This window comes from Lampetra fluviatilis, chromosome 18 (genome assembly GCF_964198595.1).
Source record: "Lampetra fluviatilis chromosome 18, kcLamFluv1.1, whole genome shotgun sequence".
Taxonomy (NCBI): Eukaryota; Metazoa; Chordata; class Hyperoartia; order Petromyzontiformes; family Petromyzontidae; genus Lampetra; species Lampetra fluviatilis.
The window spans coordinates 8,447,083-8,463,225 of record NC_136292.1 but is presented as its reverse complement, the minus strand read 5'-3'; the positions used below and the strand labels follow the sequence as shown (position 1 = coordinate 8,463,225).

General features: G+C 47.4%; 1 protein-coding gene across 1 annotated transcript; it reads right to left on the bottom strand.

The window, feature by feature from the left end:
• Nucleotides 1-5,173: 5,173 nt before the first annotated feature.
• On the bottom strand, nucleotides 5,174-8,741 carry LOC144937028 (protein FAM89A-like). The gene is made up of 2 exons (XM_078864267.1): nucleotides 7,460-8,741; nucleotides 5,174-5,767 (listed from the first exon to the last, which is right to left on the bottom strand). The coding sequence occupies exons 1-2, from the start codon at nucleotides 7,853-7,855 to the stop codon at nucleotides 5,543-5,545; spliced, it is 621 nt and encodes a 206-aa protein (XP_078720393.1). The 5' UTR covers nucleotides 7,856-8,741; the 3' UTR covers nucleotides 5,174-5,542.
• Between the last annotated feature and the right edge of the window lie 7,402 nt (nucleotides 8,742-16,143).

Genomic DNA, 16,143 nt, shown 5'->3' with positions numbered 1-16,143 from the left:
CCCCACGTTTTTAACCAAAAACAACGTTTAAAGATTAAAGTGCATTTTTATACGTAATATTGATTAATTTAAGTATGTTACTTTTTAACTACGTATAACTCCAGGAGTCTGCATATGAGTTCACAATTCGCAGGCATGTGTTCCTATAGAGCGTGATTTATATGTAGGATTTAGAGTTCAATCAATAGAATCTCACAGTGTTCCTGGAAAGCCTGGTGCCAAGCCGTGCACAAGTAATTGTAGTTTCCTATACCCTCATCTTCGGAAAGCAGACAATGCAACACAGTTACTTTGATATGTGCGTATACGTGCGCGTGTGTGTGCCTTTGTACAAATACACACACACACACAGTCGGGTGATTGTAATGTATTGTCGCAATGGAAGTGTAAACGGATGCGATGGAGGGGTCCGGACATCATGAAAAAGAAAATCCCCCGAAACTTTAAGGCAGGGGTTCAAAGAGTTCCGGCACTTTAACTCCGAATATAACACAAGAGACAGCAAGCCCGTGCACGTAAAGTAAAGCCACACCGAGGTGGCAGACAGACTGACATATCCAGATCAGACACTCACACGGATAGGAATAATTTAGAACATTTGGTATTCGCACCAGTCTGAAAACGCAAGGCTTTACGAAGGCGCCGTATCACAGTCTGCAGTCGGTTCGGAGTAGGGGGCGATGTCGCTAATGTGTAAGGTTACAAGTACATTCTCTAATTTGGACCATGACACCTGCACATTGGCCTACATTTCTCAAATCACGCCATGGGATCTTAAACACGCGCTGTGCAGCAGACGGCGTGTGTTTTACACGCAATATGCCCGTAGTCATAACCTGGGCACTCTGTCGGATATGAACCGTGAATCTCGAGAACAAGCGGCGAATGCGCTCCCGCTGAGACACGTGACTGCCGCTGAACCCTCGCCTAAGACCACGAGCTGGTCAGGTATTTGTTTTACGTGTGCGCGCGCGCGCATTACCAGGTGGTCAATGGAACAAAGTGGATTCCAACTGACAAGTCGTGACACATTCCACTGACGGCTCGAGACCACGGTGTATCAAAGTTGCCGATTGGGCAACACCAACAATGACAGCGTGCGTGACAAACACGGTGCGCACCAACTGGGGAGAGGGGCTTTCTTGCTTTGATGTGTTGTGGTCAACGGGTGTTCACGAAAACCTGCCGAGAAAAGCACTGCGTATTTGTGGCCGTGTGTGTGTGTGTGTTCAAGTATGAAAACATTGTTTTAACAGGGTAGTGCAAATTTGTCAGTGTACGTGTGCAAGATGTTGTCAAGCTGTGATACTTGTGTTAAATGTGGCGAAATGATTGTAATTATGACCGTGTGTTTTTTTTTTGTATATTTTGTGCGAGATAAATTGTGGCCCTCGGTGGCTACTGACTGATGACTGGCCAAAGCAAACCCTTCATTCTTGATTTGACGCTTTCGTGACTGCAGGAATCCATACTCTTTGGTTCTTTCGGTAAAGTTTCGTAGAAGAAAAAAAAAAATAGATCACGACGTTTCGATCGCCACATAAGCGATCGTCCTCGGGTGGGATATCAGAAAGAACCAAAGACTACAAACCCTTCATGTCACGACACCAACGTTTCACCACAGGGCATTGCAACACTGAAGTGCACGTTCCAGTCTGCTGAACGTTAACTTGTGCTCATACAATGTTAGATGTCAAATTAAGTGTTTTCAAGTTAATTTCTTATTATTAAAGAATGTGTATATAGTATTAAGTGTGTACATTTCTTAAATTATAATTTATTAATAAAGACTATACCACAGTGACTTCTCGTGGGTTGACCGAGTATGTAACAACAACAATCACACAACGTGTGAGCGGAAGCGAGTGTGAGTGTGTGTGTGTGCCGCTGGCAGGCGGTGGAGGTGGCAGCAGCACTGGAGAAGGCATTGGTTTAGACTGCTCCATAAACCGCTATTTTATACGAGGGAGGATCCAAATCCTGGCAACTGAATCATCCGCTTCCAAAATGCAATCTCTAAATGCGCTCTCGGTGACAAGGAGGTTAAAATTAAATGGCATAACCCATTCAGGCACGATACCTTGCATAATGTAATCAGTGTCCGAGCAGCCTACGATAGCAACTGTGCGTAAGGATTTTTCGATTTAAAGATTTCGTGACTGCAGGGATTCGTCTTCTTGGTTCTTTCGGTAAAATCACGTAGAAGGGAAGTAATAAAATAATAAAAATAAAACATAATAAAAAAATTCTCACGACGTTTCGCCGTCTCCCCGACAGACCTGGTCTTCACCTGAGGACGGCTGCTTCCGTTGTGGCCGAAACGTCGTGAGAATTATTTTTATTATGTTTTATTTTTATTATTTTATTACTTCCCTTCTACGTGACTTTACCGAAAGAACCAAGAAGATTTGCGTAAGGATGTGTTGGGACAAGTGGAGGGTGTTAGCCTGTAACTGCTTGCTCACGCCACTGCTAGCGGAGGGGGCTCCCCTCGTGCTTGAGTTCTCTTTCAGGTTGACCAGACGCGTTAGAGGAAGGTGGGGGTACCCACACTTTACCCCACCGCATGCGACCTGCCAATCAGTTGTGATGAACACATTAATACCAGTGGGGTGGACAGAGGCGGGGAGGAAAGGCGGATTAAATAATCGTGGCCCATTGTTTCAAGTGCAGTGTAGGGAGATCGATCTGGCGACCTCTGGGATTGCATGTCCAGTGTGCTGACCGTTACACCACGGCTACCTCCCCACCGTACTATAGTATGTATTGACAGCAAACATTCTACGGGCCCAATAGCGCCCACGACTTGCATCACCATAACCCACCGGCTGGCACCTTATAGCAGCCAGACCATTTTTAAAGTGAGCCATGTTGCTCAAGGGCAATGTTTAAAAACACAGCACAGTACAGTATTGGCAGGGCCAGAAATTCCAGTTCAAGGGCAGCTACTTACCTACTCGGTAACCGTGGTGTTACCCACCATCTAACGCTGCTGGGCGGATAGAGGAGAAGGGATGTGAGAAACTTGCAACGTTGTTTCAAGTGCAGCACCGGAAAATACGATCGAACCTGAGACCTCTAAATTGCAAGTCCAGTGTGCTAAACACAACAGGAGCTCCCCAAGAATGCAAGCAGTCTTGAGCTAAACCTCTTTCTTTTTCAACTTCAATTTATGCTGCATTTGCACCCTGGCATGAACACACCCCTGAGCGATCACCGGCCTGTTATTGTTCATGGCAGTATGCAAACGCGCTGACGACTGCGATACTTCAACAAAGCTTTGCAAAAGACATACAGTGTATATATGTAAATGTATTCAGTTCATGAGTTCCAATGAACCAACATAACAAATTCCATCACGTATAAACATTGCATTTGAAAACTAAATAAACATTTGGTCAAGATGCAAAAATAATATTTGAAAAAGATTAGGAATGGAGCAGAACAAACTAACAGCCAATACAAATCCAGAACCATTCACTTCATTTCACAATCTCAACTGGATAGGCAACATTACAGATTGTTACGTTGGTATGTGCCTCTTATGTACGAATGCTTTAAAATACCAAGAAATGTTTAAATGCTGTGATGGCTCTCAGACAAACTATTGTCCGTGGACATGGGACCACACGAACAGCAAACCAGTGCAAGTAAAGTTTGACCTGATTTTTTTAAAGCCACAAACCAAACAGAATCAGTGTGACCCTACAGTGTCCTGACATGCACCAGGATTAAACAAATGGCATTTTTGTAAATTATACCCGTACACCAATCCAAGAAAAACATGAAAAAACGTAAAGGAATAAAACGAATGGAAACATTTATGCAATAAGGTATAGATCAAAAGCACCCCGATAAAGCTGCCTACATTCAGAATGCTGAACCAGATTTGGTTTTCAAAAGGCATTTTTCAGGACAAGGGACAAGCAGGTGAATGTTAGGCAAATTGGAGGGAGGCTTATGTCATTTTAATGTGCAGTCATAGTTACATGATATGTTTAAAGTGAAACCCATACATCTCGTAATTCACCATATTGATTCAAGTGAGCCTGACGGCTGAGGTGACAATCAATGTCAAACCCGCTCCAAAATGTGCTTTTATCTGAATTAATGCTGCCACCTCATGTATTCTTGGAGGGCCGGGAAGCTGATGGGTTGTGTAAGATTACCTTTATATGTTATGCGCGCAGAGGCAGATATTGTCTGCTAGTCTATTCTGTTTAACGTGAAGGCCACTTGCTTTTTAAAATCAACTTTACAAGCCAAAGCATAGCTCATATTCACGTGTTACCCGGGAGGTCATTCCCAAGATAGAATCCCACATCAATAAGCATCATGAGTTTTAAAATAACAATCAATGAACCCTTTTCTACCCCTACTATCTGCATTGTGCTGGTGCTGCAACATTGTCATTTCTGATGTTAACCCGTGGCAGCTCTGGCTTTATGTGATACCCGCAACTCCACTAAACAACAATCGCGGTCTTCCATACATTCGACAGACCCTGTGTCACGTTACTGGCCTTCAGCGGAGCACTGCCTTGAAATGGCAGAGAAGCATGTGAGCTTCAAAAACTCAAGTAGCAAGACTAGACAGGCACACCCATGTCAGTCAGATTTACTCTGGGAATATTAAGACAAAATGTAGTCCCTTTACGAGCCCACAATGTGAAGCGTACCCCTGAGATACGCTGAAACCAGAGCTGACGATGACCATGTTACAGGCCAGAAACAATGAGATGTTGTGCACTTGATTATAGCAGATTTACACTATCACAGTGATACCCATAGTTTTTTTAAGTTTTTGATAAATTCGCTGAACAATTATCTAAGGACTAATGCAAAGGCATCGATGCATATAGTAAACTGCTGTGCTAGACATAACTACTACTTCTAGATTTGAAGCTTTCGTGACTGCAATGATTCATATTCTCAGGTTTTTTCGGTAAAGTCACGTAGGTAAAACATTAAAAGTAATGAAAGTAAAATAAAACAAAACAAAAATAAAAATAAAATTCACAAAATTCACGACGTTTCGGAGGCAACACAAGTCTCTTGTGTTGCCTCCGAAACGTCGTGAATTTTATTTTTATTTTTGTTTTGTTTTATTTTACTTTCATTACTTTTAATGTTTTACCTACGTGACTTTACCGAAAAAACCTGAGAATATAACTACTACTGTACTTCACAAGGCTATTCATCTTTAGACCAATGGCTTTATTTTACTGCTGTTGAATGGCGTCACGAAAAATCTATTGCACTATTTATATTTAAACAAAAAATATTCGTAGCGCCACAACCATGACATTCTATGAAGCCCACCAAAACCGATCTAACGAAGGAAACATGATGTTTCACATACTCCCCAGTATTTATATTTAATTGTATCCAATAGGTAACTAGTATATTACAAAATGGATGGGCCACGAAATAAACCTGGGAGATGTTTTGGCCTTCTAATTTTATGGTGGCAGTTTCATGGTGGCAGTCGCAATTGGTCGACGAGAGGGAATTCTGGGATTGTCAACAACAACAACCTTGTGTCAAATAGTCATCTGGAAGGGTTCGTTTAAACGCGAGGAGCCCACGGCGTACGAGCCGCTCCTTGGAGAAAACTCGCCGTCGTAGTCGTCCTCAAAGGACGTCTCGGAGGGAGTGACGGAAGAGGCCATGGAGAGGTCTTGCACGAGCGTCTTGTACTCTTGCATGCCCTCATTGAGGGCCGACAACTGGCACAGCAGGGACATGTCCAGCTGCCGGAGTCCCATCTGCACCGTGTGCAAGAGACACCATTTCAATTAATTAAAACTTCAGTCCACTTCAAAAAATAATGTAAACTTCTTTGACCGAATACTGTTGTTGAATGCCAAGATAAACAGGACAAAGATATTGCAACCAAGAACCACTTGTGCTTGCAAAAAACATGCGTAAATGAAATGATTACTCAGGGTAAATTAGCACCCCGATTGAAAAGGAAAATCATAAATGCTTGGATTTTAGCAGCGATGACCTACGGGACACAGACCGCACACATTTTATGTGTTTAGATTTATTCGCTATAAAACTGCAGTCTTGGAGACCTCAACACAACCATGCACACAGAGTGTGCAATTAACAACGCCCATATAACTTTGCCGCAAGTCATCTTGTTCACCACCAACATTGACCGCGATGCTGGTGGTGGAGGTGCAGCTCTGACACTGCCTACTCACAACACTGCTGGCCCTCCACTCGAGGCAGCTTTAAATAGCCCCTCTAAAGCACAGTCGGTCTCCTCTTTCAAATTGGCCCGACGTCTCGAAAGAGCTGGCTGTACCCACACTTACTCGACCACACGCAACCTGCCGAACGGTAGTAATGTACCCATTTATACTACTAAGGTGAACAGAGACGGGGGATGGGAAGCAAACATTTAAGAGACTTGCATCATATTAGCAAGTGTGGGGCCGTTAAACTGGCGACCTCTGCATTGCAAGTCCAGAACGCTAAAATGTACATGACACCAGGATCCCCATGACGCTGTTGGTACAGTATTCATTTATTGTACAGTAAATACTCTACATGGCCAATAGCACCGACGTTTGCTACCGTAGCACACCTGCTGGCACTTTACAGCCAAACCATTTTGAAAGTGGCCTTGTTGCCTAAGGGCAATGTTCAAACACACACACACACACGATACAGTATTGGCAGGGCCAGGAGTTACAGTTAAAGGGCAGTTCTTCCGGTAGTCAACCGGTTACACTTCACAAGGACTGTTCATTTCCTACACCAAACAGGCGATGGACATTTGAACCGGTCTGACGCGTCCATGGCCCAACAACTCCTGACAGAGCTGTGCGCAGGTTATTTATGAGATAATCAAATACTGGATTACATTATAGGAACTTAAAGTAAAGCTGACGTATGATTAGAGTCCAACAACGCTAAAATATGAAACCATTAGGTAGTTTCTATTTTTAAAAGCTTCCAAAAGGATGTGTCATTATTGACGCAGATTAATTGAGCGTCTCTGTATTGTAACGCTATTAAATTCCAGATAAGCATTTAACATTACATATATGCAGCACTCGATTGAGTTTAAATGCATTTCAAATAATTGGATAAAATACAACAGCACCAATAACTACAGCAAGTGTGCTCATGCATGCTCTTGGCCACCATTCACAACTTTCATCATCATGATCATCAGATTAAAAAAAATCTCTTATGTTTTATTTACACAAAATCAAAATACTATTTCTTGCCCATTAAAAATAACGGCGATCGAACCAATTAGGAGGAACGTGCTTTAAATTTTGGAGCAGACCACCAAAGTTAACCACAACAGTCGACATGAAACCTGGAAAAAAAATTCCAGAGAGGTGACATTCTGGGTGACAGACTTCCACAAATGTGACCATTAAAAGCCCCCATCGACAAGTCGCCACATGTGGTAGACGTTGTAAAAAAAATCTCACCATCTCCTTGCGCAGCAAAGCCATCGCCAGGTCCAGATTGCCGGGCTTGCAGCTGGCCAACAACATGCGTCCCTCCGCAGCCCCACTCCGGCCCCGCTGTAGGTCGTCCTGGATCATGGACCTTTTGGCGTACGTCCTCTCCAGCTCTCGCCACGACGTCGGGCCACTCCCGTGGCTCCCGAAGCCACCGCCAGCCGAGCTCAAAAGCCCGCTCAGACTCTTGGGCAACGCTGGCAGCCCAGAGGGCCCAACCGCGCTGGGTGCCGCGGTCCCACGGCCGCCTGCCAGTGGAGTTGTGCCCACCAGGAGACTGGGGATTTGAACCTTCCCTGAACTCGAATCGACGGCATCACGATGTGCAGAGGCGTCGGTCTTCACGGTCTCATGTCCCTCCATCGATGAGGTTCCCCCCCCCCCTTGCTCGCTGGCTTTGGTGGAGGTGGATGGAGGAGGGTCAGCAGCAGCAGCAATGGCAAATAGTGGAGGACGTTCAGGAGATATGAAGAGTGTGCTGATGAAGTTTCCGTATGTTGAGATGCTGGGACTGAGATGTGAGTTTATTAAGTAGGGGATGTAAAGATTGTGACGTTATGCAGATGAGATGAGTGAAACCTTGACGGGTATATATTGGGGACGCTGAGGGTGTAGTATGTGAAGATAATGTTGAAGATGTATTCGAGGTAGATGTCGAGTCGAGGTTGGGATGTTGTGGGGATGATGTTGATGAAATAAATTGCCGAGATATGAAACCGGGGAAAATTGAGAGGCTATGTTGAGTCGGTACGGAAATATCGATGACCGCACTGTTATCAAAGGCTGCACACGTGGATATTAAGGGGAGGATAACGAGATGCCGATGAGTCTACGCCGAGTTGGCGATGAGGCGATTCTGTGGAGGTTGTCGCTGCTGTGTCGAGACGTCAAGACTCGCGATCCTCGCCGCAGCCGAGCAGGGAGCGCCTCCCCTGGCTCCTTCCGCGCTCCCTCCCCCCGTCAGACACCACGAGAGGCAGCTGCAGCAGCAGGAGCAGCTGGTGCTGCTGTACCTCCTCCTCCTCCTCGTCTTCGGCTGCGCGTCGCGGTTGACGAGTCTTCCTCGAACGCGAAGCGAGCGGCGGAGGCCTTCTGCTTCGCGTTTTAATGGACGCCCCGGCGGCTGCGGCTGCTGCTGCTGCGAGTGAGCGGCGCTCGCTCCGTCACTGGCTCAGTCGCCCCCAGCCGCTCTCACACCGCCACCGCTCAGCCGAGCAAGCGTCACACACACACATACACACAGGTGCGTGCAGGTGAGATCCAGTTCAGCCACCTACCTCTTCCTCGTCGTCACCTGCAATGGCCCCACCCTCACCTGCCAGACACACCCACCTCCACAACCTCACCTATACACCCACCCACCTGTCAGACACGCCCACCCACCTCCATAACCTCACCTACACACCATCACCTACACACCCACCCACCTACACAACCACCTCACCTACACAACCTCACCTACACAACCTCACCTGCCAGACACGCCCACCCACCTACACAACCTCACCTACACACCCTCACCTACACACCCACCCACCTGCCAGACACGCCCACCCACCTCCATACCCTCACCTACACACCCACCCACCTGCCAGACACGCCCACCCACCTACACAACCTCACCTGCCAGGCGGCACGCCCACCCACCCACACAACCTCACCTACACACCCCCACCTATACACCTATCCACCCACCCACCTACACACCCTCACCTGTCAGACACGCCCACCCACCTACACACCCATCCACCTACACACCCATCCACCTACACACCCTCACCTACACAACCATCCACCTACACACCCTCACCTACACACGCATCCACCTACACACCCTCACCTACACACCCATCCACCTACACACCCTCACCCCCACCTGCCAGACACACCCACCCACCTACACACCCCACCTGCACACCCTCACCTCCACCTACCTGTGCAGGTGAGCCAGTCCTCACCTGCAGGTGTCAATACCAACACCTGCTGCTGCTACCGCTCGGTGGACAGTAGAGGGCAGTAACATGCTTTTTAAATCCACTGCTGGATGGAGGCCTCTCCATGACCTTGTTAGTCATAGGGGTTCGTTCTTAATTGTACTACACCACGCGCAGTTCATGTGGGTTGAAGTAGGGATATCCAGCACCGCTTCCGATATAAAACCTGTGATGTTCGTAGCCATGGCGAGGAATCAAACTCGGGTAGCTGGGGTTCATCGTGCCGTACGTTAACCACTGCATCACCCTTCTTTCTTACACATATATGACTAATCACAATACGTACAAGTTAACGCGTTCGTCAATAACAGGGTGGCCTTAACAGGAATGTAATATGCGACGTTTCGAGCAATGGCCCTCCTATGTGCTATGCAGAGGGATATTGCACGAAACGTCAGTTGTTTGTTTATTTTTAAGACAGCGTTCTTGCCGAACGTGTTGGTTGAGTTGTTTGTTGGGAGTGCTTGTGCATCAAATACTGTGATTAATGTGGTGTATATTTAAATAAATGTATATAATATTCTATATAATATTTAATTAGAATTTGTTTTATTGATCCGATGAACAACATTGCATTTCCGGTAGCTGTGTACTGTATTATTCAATACTATTTCTTTGCTAAGTTTAAAATGCTTGAAATGTGTTGCTGTATTTTAATTGACATTACGTAGCCCACCCGAGTCACCTTGCAAAAGAGGCAAAGCATCACGTGTGTGAACGCACCTGTGGTACATCGCCAGTTGACATATGCTACGAGATATATATACCTTAGGACTTGTTTGAAAAAAGTACAATATTGTATCTGCACCATAACACCTCGCTAAATAAAAATGTACTAATTATCATCGCGAGCTATTAAAATGTTATGACATCCGGTACCGTATTACCTTTTATTTATTTTACTCATGTTTCCTTTCAACAAAATAACGTTGTTTCATTGGGTAATTGTATTTTTAAAAATCAGACGTGTTTGGAAAGAAATGTGAGGCTGGCATATTGGGATCAAAATAATGTACGACAGCTATTCAGTCTCAATCTTGATTTGTCTCGTCCCATAAAACGTCAATTAACAAAAATGTTCTAAAGGGTGTACTCTTCTTCTTGGTTCTTTCGGTAAAGTCACGTAGAAGGGAAGTAATAAAAGAATAACAATAAAACACAATAAAATAATTCTCACGACGTTTCGGCCACAACGCAAGCAGCCGTCTTCAGGTGAAAACCAGGTCCGTCTAGGCGACGTGACTTTACCGAAAGAACCAAGAAGATGAATCCCTGCAGTCACGAAAGCTTTAAATCGAGGGTGTACTCTGTTTTTGTGGTCAACTGCTTTGGCCCCTTGGCAAATTGTGGCCACCTCCCACAGCCTGCCCACTGAATGAAAGAAACCCCCACAAGCCACACCCAGAATGACGCGCGGTTGATTGTGGCGATGGTGGCGTCACCCCGCCCGTCACCTACCACCCAGCGAGACTCGTGTGAACAGAGAAATGCAAGTCGGTGCCTCTGCAGTTTGTATGTTCTCTCTTCCCCTGGTTCTGCAACGGTATCCTCCCATAACTAAAAACAAAAAGCATGCAATGTTATTGGAATTGGCCATACATCCCAATGCTAACAATGATCTGCCATTTACTATTGGATTACAAATATAAATCATCGCCCCCTACTGCGAAGACTTGGCAGGACCCTCCTGAAATAGAGTTGAGACTCAATTGGGGCTTTCTTGGGTCGGCACGCGTAATAATAATATGAAAAACTAAATTCGAATATCTCAGTTCTACCCCCTAAACTCATTCGCTAATGCCATCCATCATAGGAAATTGGCCAATAGGCCCAGTCTCAGCATATCTCAGCGCTGTAGTCGGTGCATTGTGGGTGGATGGTTTGGTCCTGGGACATTGCAAGAGTGGATGATTAGTTCAATAGCTGCGTACGATCAAAGGACGGGGACCCACGGTGTTGAACAACGAGCTTAGGACATAAGTCAAGAGTATTGCAGTTTTGAAAATCAAAGTGGCACCGCCTTCTATAGGCTTGCCACGACAAGAAGACATCCAATTAAACTCCTCGTTCGTTTCTTAATCTGCTTGTCCTGGTGAGGGTTGCGGCGGCAGCATGTTGAGTAGGGCGACAGATTGTAGCTCTTCCTGGAGAATTCCCAGGCGTTCCCAGGCCAGCCGAGCGACATCGTCCTGCCAATGTGTCTTGGGCAGGCCCCGGCGTTTTCGCCCATCGTCTAGAATGGCCCACCATTATGCTGTCCATATTGTAGTACAACACTGAAGTGCTGTTCACTCGAATGTTCACCAGCATTGGTTTCAGCAAGCTGATGCGGTGCTAAATGTCAAAATTTGTGTTAAATCAATGTTGATGAAATAATTCTCAGAAGGCCACTTGGCCAATGTCATGTGTGAAAACAACTGCGGGTGTATTTCTTGTTAGAGGCACAGATATGGGAAGGAGGGATATCGTCTTGTGATCGAGTTTGTATTTGCCGAGGTGGCATCTCACTGTTGTCAAGTGCCCGCTCGCGAGGTTGTCCCTGAGTGGTGGCTTGCAGGCAGAGGTCGCAAACGGGTTTTGATTCCTTACCCGCACCCGGCCGCACCAGGGTCGCAAACGGGTACCCGTACCCGGCCGTACCCGTACCCTACCCGGCCGTACCCTACCCGTACCCGGCCGGGTACGGGTAGGGTACGGGTACCTGATTGCGACCTCTGGGATGAAGCCATGTTGCAGGCGCGGGTGGGTTGATTCTAGGAACTTGAATTGTGAGAAGAGACAAGACGTTGGGAAATGAGTGACAAACAGTTACTCACCAGTGACTCATGGACTACTCGTAACCGGCCGCACCAGGGTCGCAAACGGATACCCGTACCCAGCCGGGTACGGGTAGATGGGTATCGGGTAGGGTACGGGTATCGGGTACCCGGTTGCGACCTCTGCTTGCAGGGCACGGCAGCAATGTGGGTGTGACCGGAATTTTGTGACCAACACTTTAGCATGCTGCAACGGGCCCTACTGTTTGTTTTCTTTCGTGGATATGCCAGGCGATCATAACCTGCTTGCCTCGCCGCACAGAGATTTAACGAAGTGATCTGCGACTGTCCTTTCGGGAAATCAGATTCGTTTAATGTCACGGAGAGAGATTGAATTACAAAAAGATAAGCTAAAATAAATGTACGTACAGGAAGCAATTAATCCCTGATACAAGTATAATACTATATGTGAATGAACCTCCGTGTTGTAATATATTTTCCGAAATATTAACTGCATATTGTAAATCTTAAACCTAAATCTGTAAATTGCTCTGCAGGTAGGGGGCAGTAGCTATCCATCAAAGAGCCTCTGCTGTGAACGCAGCTCTGAAGCTGAACGATTGACAATGCCCTATCCATTACTCTAGGGGTGCCCGTCAACAAAAAACCTTCGATATTTAAGTGATGATATTTAAACTGGTGGTGCTTTAAGTTGTAACTATTATTTTGTACATCGTTACTTATGTTTTTAAAAAGGTTCGTTTTGTGCAAACGAGTGGCTACGCGTTGTTTTAAATGGAAACAACTCTCTCTCTCGTGGTGCGAGGTAGCCATAATATACGACGTTAACTGTGACGAAAAACCAGCAAATAATTGTCAAATAAAAGAGCATGTTGTAATGATATAGTGTTAGTTACCTTTATTAGCCTATTACCAAGTCACCAGGAATAGATGCACATGACCTCGCCAGCTCTCAGAAGCCAGAGTCGAGCCTGGATGGTGCTTGAATGGGTGGCTCTGTGCGTAACAGACGTTACAGGTTCGCAACTGCTGCTGAAGCTGCCGGGTCGCGTTGTGGGCAGCAGAGGGCAGTAGGCAGCAACATCCGTTGTTGTATCGTAATGTACTTGTATGATCCAGCTGACTTCAGCAGCAACCCGGACTGACCACGGTGGTGAAGTATGGTCAAAGAACCTCCCCCACCTCCATGGCCTGTAAGGTGTGGGGAGGCTCTCATCTAGCGGTGGATTGACAAAGGGCTGTACGTTCATGATTTAGGTCCGTCCGTCGTGCATCCAAAAATGGGAGGGGTGGGGCTGGGTGGAGAGGGGCTGGGTGGGGAGGGTGGGGCTGGGTGGGGGGTGGGAGGGGTGGGGCTGGGTGGAGGGTGGGAGGGGTGGGGCTGGGTGGGGGGTGGGAGGGGTGGGGCTGGGTGGGGAGGGGCTGGTCACCCCGTGGTGCCCTTATAAAACTCAACGCTTAACCTACTCACGCCAGCTTGTGCCCGCCCTCACAGTCGGCCATATTTGCGGAATACACCACGCCGCCGTTGACCCTGGCCATTGACCGAGCAACCCAACGTTCCTACCAGCTCCCTCCGCAGGACAATGTGTTTTATCTAAGTGTTATTTTGGCACAGGTAAACCCCATGGGGCAATAAATGCTCATTTTAGGGGGGGGGGGACTTGGCTACAGAGACCTGGTTGCTGCAGCAACAACAAAACACATGAACAAATCCGTCCACAAACAACTGTGTACACGGTCAAGTTCCCAATGGCAAGGTCGTGCATTGACGTGGCACAACCAGCACAATCAATACAAGGCGACGAGAACGCATCACGTACAAAGATTGATAATTAAAGTCTGAAAAGCAGAGCGGTGCACACTTGAAAGAAAATCTGAGGTCCAAAGGTGATTTAGAGTGGGACAAGAATGATGAGCTTTTGATCTCAAACATTTTCGCTCGGTTATTCCAGAGATTAGGAGCCGCCACACGGAAGAGATTTAAACCGAGTTTGGTTCTCGCATGGAGGGACTGGGGGTGGGGGTGAGGGGGTGGGGTGGGCGGAGGATGGGCTGGGAGGGGGGTAAGGGGGTGGGGTGGGTGGGCGGGGGGGTGAGGGGTTGGGCGGAGGATGGGCTGGGGGGGTAAGGGGGTTGGGTGGGTGGTGGTGGGCGGGGGGGTGAGGGGGTGTGGTGGCCGGAGGATGGGCTGGGGGGGTAAGGGGTTGAGTGGGTGGGGGTGGGTGGGGGTGGGCGGGGGGGCGGAGGATGGGCTGGGGGGGGGGTAAGAGGTTGGGTGGGTGGGGGTGGGCGGAGGGTCGGAGGATGGGCTGAGGGGGGGGGCTTGGAGCAGGGACAGGGTGGGAGATTCTAAGGGTACGGGAATTTACTTGGGGGATTATATGATCCAAAAATATATTGAGCAGACTTATTTTGTAACACTTTGAGGATGAAGATAGCCCAATGCCATTCCCTGCGTAGATCAAGGAGGGGAGGGGGAGATGTTAACTACCTCGCCTGATACACAGAAGGTCGTGAGTTCGATCCCGACCGTGATGCCTGTATACTTGGAGTTTGCGTGTCTCTCTTGTCGTGGTCGCGTGGATTTTTCTCGGGGTCCTCCAGTTGTTCTCTCCACATTTAGAAACAAGCGTTTAGAGTATTTGGCTGCGATACATTTCCACACGATGAGCCACTTCGCTGAGCTCTCATTTGTGGATAGGTCGCTGGCTCAGTGGACTTTACCTGGTAAAATAAAAAATAAAAGTTAAAATAGTAGTTTAAATAAAGCTTACAGCGATGCATTCTGTACCGGGCATCAATGGCAATACGGAGTTCTGAGCGGTAGAATGAGATCAATTTGTTGCGGTGAGAAGCCACCGACACTTCTCGTGTTTGGCGAAGGTGAACCCATTACGTGCAAAGATGTAAATGTGAACACGGCACGCCAACGATCGCACAGTTTCTCAACACCCGCGAGTCGCACAACAGATATTTATTCTCTTACACAGCACCTGTGCCGCAATCGTGAACAGGTTCAAGGTTTGTAATGTGTGTGTGTCTGCTCGCGTGTACAAAAATAACATTCTCCGTTTTCACAGTTGCTATCCGGTGGGGATTTTCCCCCGTCCCAGGCCATGCAATCCATTTGATTACGGTGGCCTCAACAATGAAGTTCAGAAAACCGTGGACACATCACACCAACCCACAAGTGTGTGCCGGGGTGGCAAGCTTTAACCAATTACCCACAGCCACCAGGGCGTAAAATTACAGATGCTATCGATCCACAGGTCAGCAGCGAGGACAGGAAAACCGAAGGCCAGATACATGATGGTTTGTAAAAAAGCACAAGGCCACTTTATGGCACGGGTGCCTCAGCAGTGGGCCGTCTGTCAGTGGGCCATCACGTGCACAGCGATATGGAGCGCACCGGCGATGACAAATCCCAAAGTGACCTCGGGTCACCACTCTGACCCCGCCGTGGCTTCTGACAGCGTGGTCCGCTGCTTGCTGTACGTCCCTCTGGGAATTCCGGACGTTGATGGATCTCGGCCGGCCACCAGAGGGCTGCAGCGCCTGTCAGTTTTACCGACGTCAGGGTACAGACGTTTTCTTTATGCACTCACGAAGTGCTATTACTCATCACTGCAATCCAGTTCATCGCATGAGAAAGAAAAAAATCAGCTCGCGTGCAGCAGGTGCCCGATGGATTGTTGCATCGCATGATGGTGAAAGGTGGCGATGGCTTTGGGAGACCTTTATCCAGCAGTGGATTGATCATGGCTGATGATGATGATGATGACAGGAGTTGTATGCTGTGCAGCCATGTACGGAAGTGAGTCAAGTTTTATGCTATTTTGGAAAGGTCGAAAGAAATGTACGTTATTTAAATTGGAAA

Excerpts from the sequence above, each read along its gene's own strand:
- LOC144937028 (XM_078864267.1), bottom strand. The coding sequence starts at position 7,855 with ATGGAGGGACATGAGACCGTGAAGACCGACGCCTCTGCACATCGTGAT. Across the intron at positions 5,768-7,459 it reads CTTTGCTGCGCAAGGAGATG|ATGGGACTCCGGCAGCTGGA; the intron begins GTGAGATTTTTT and ends CACACGGTGCAG.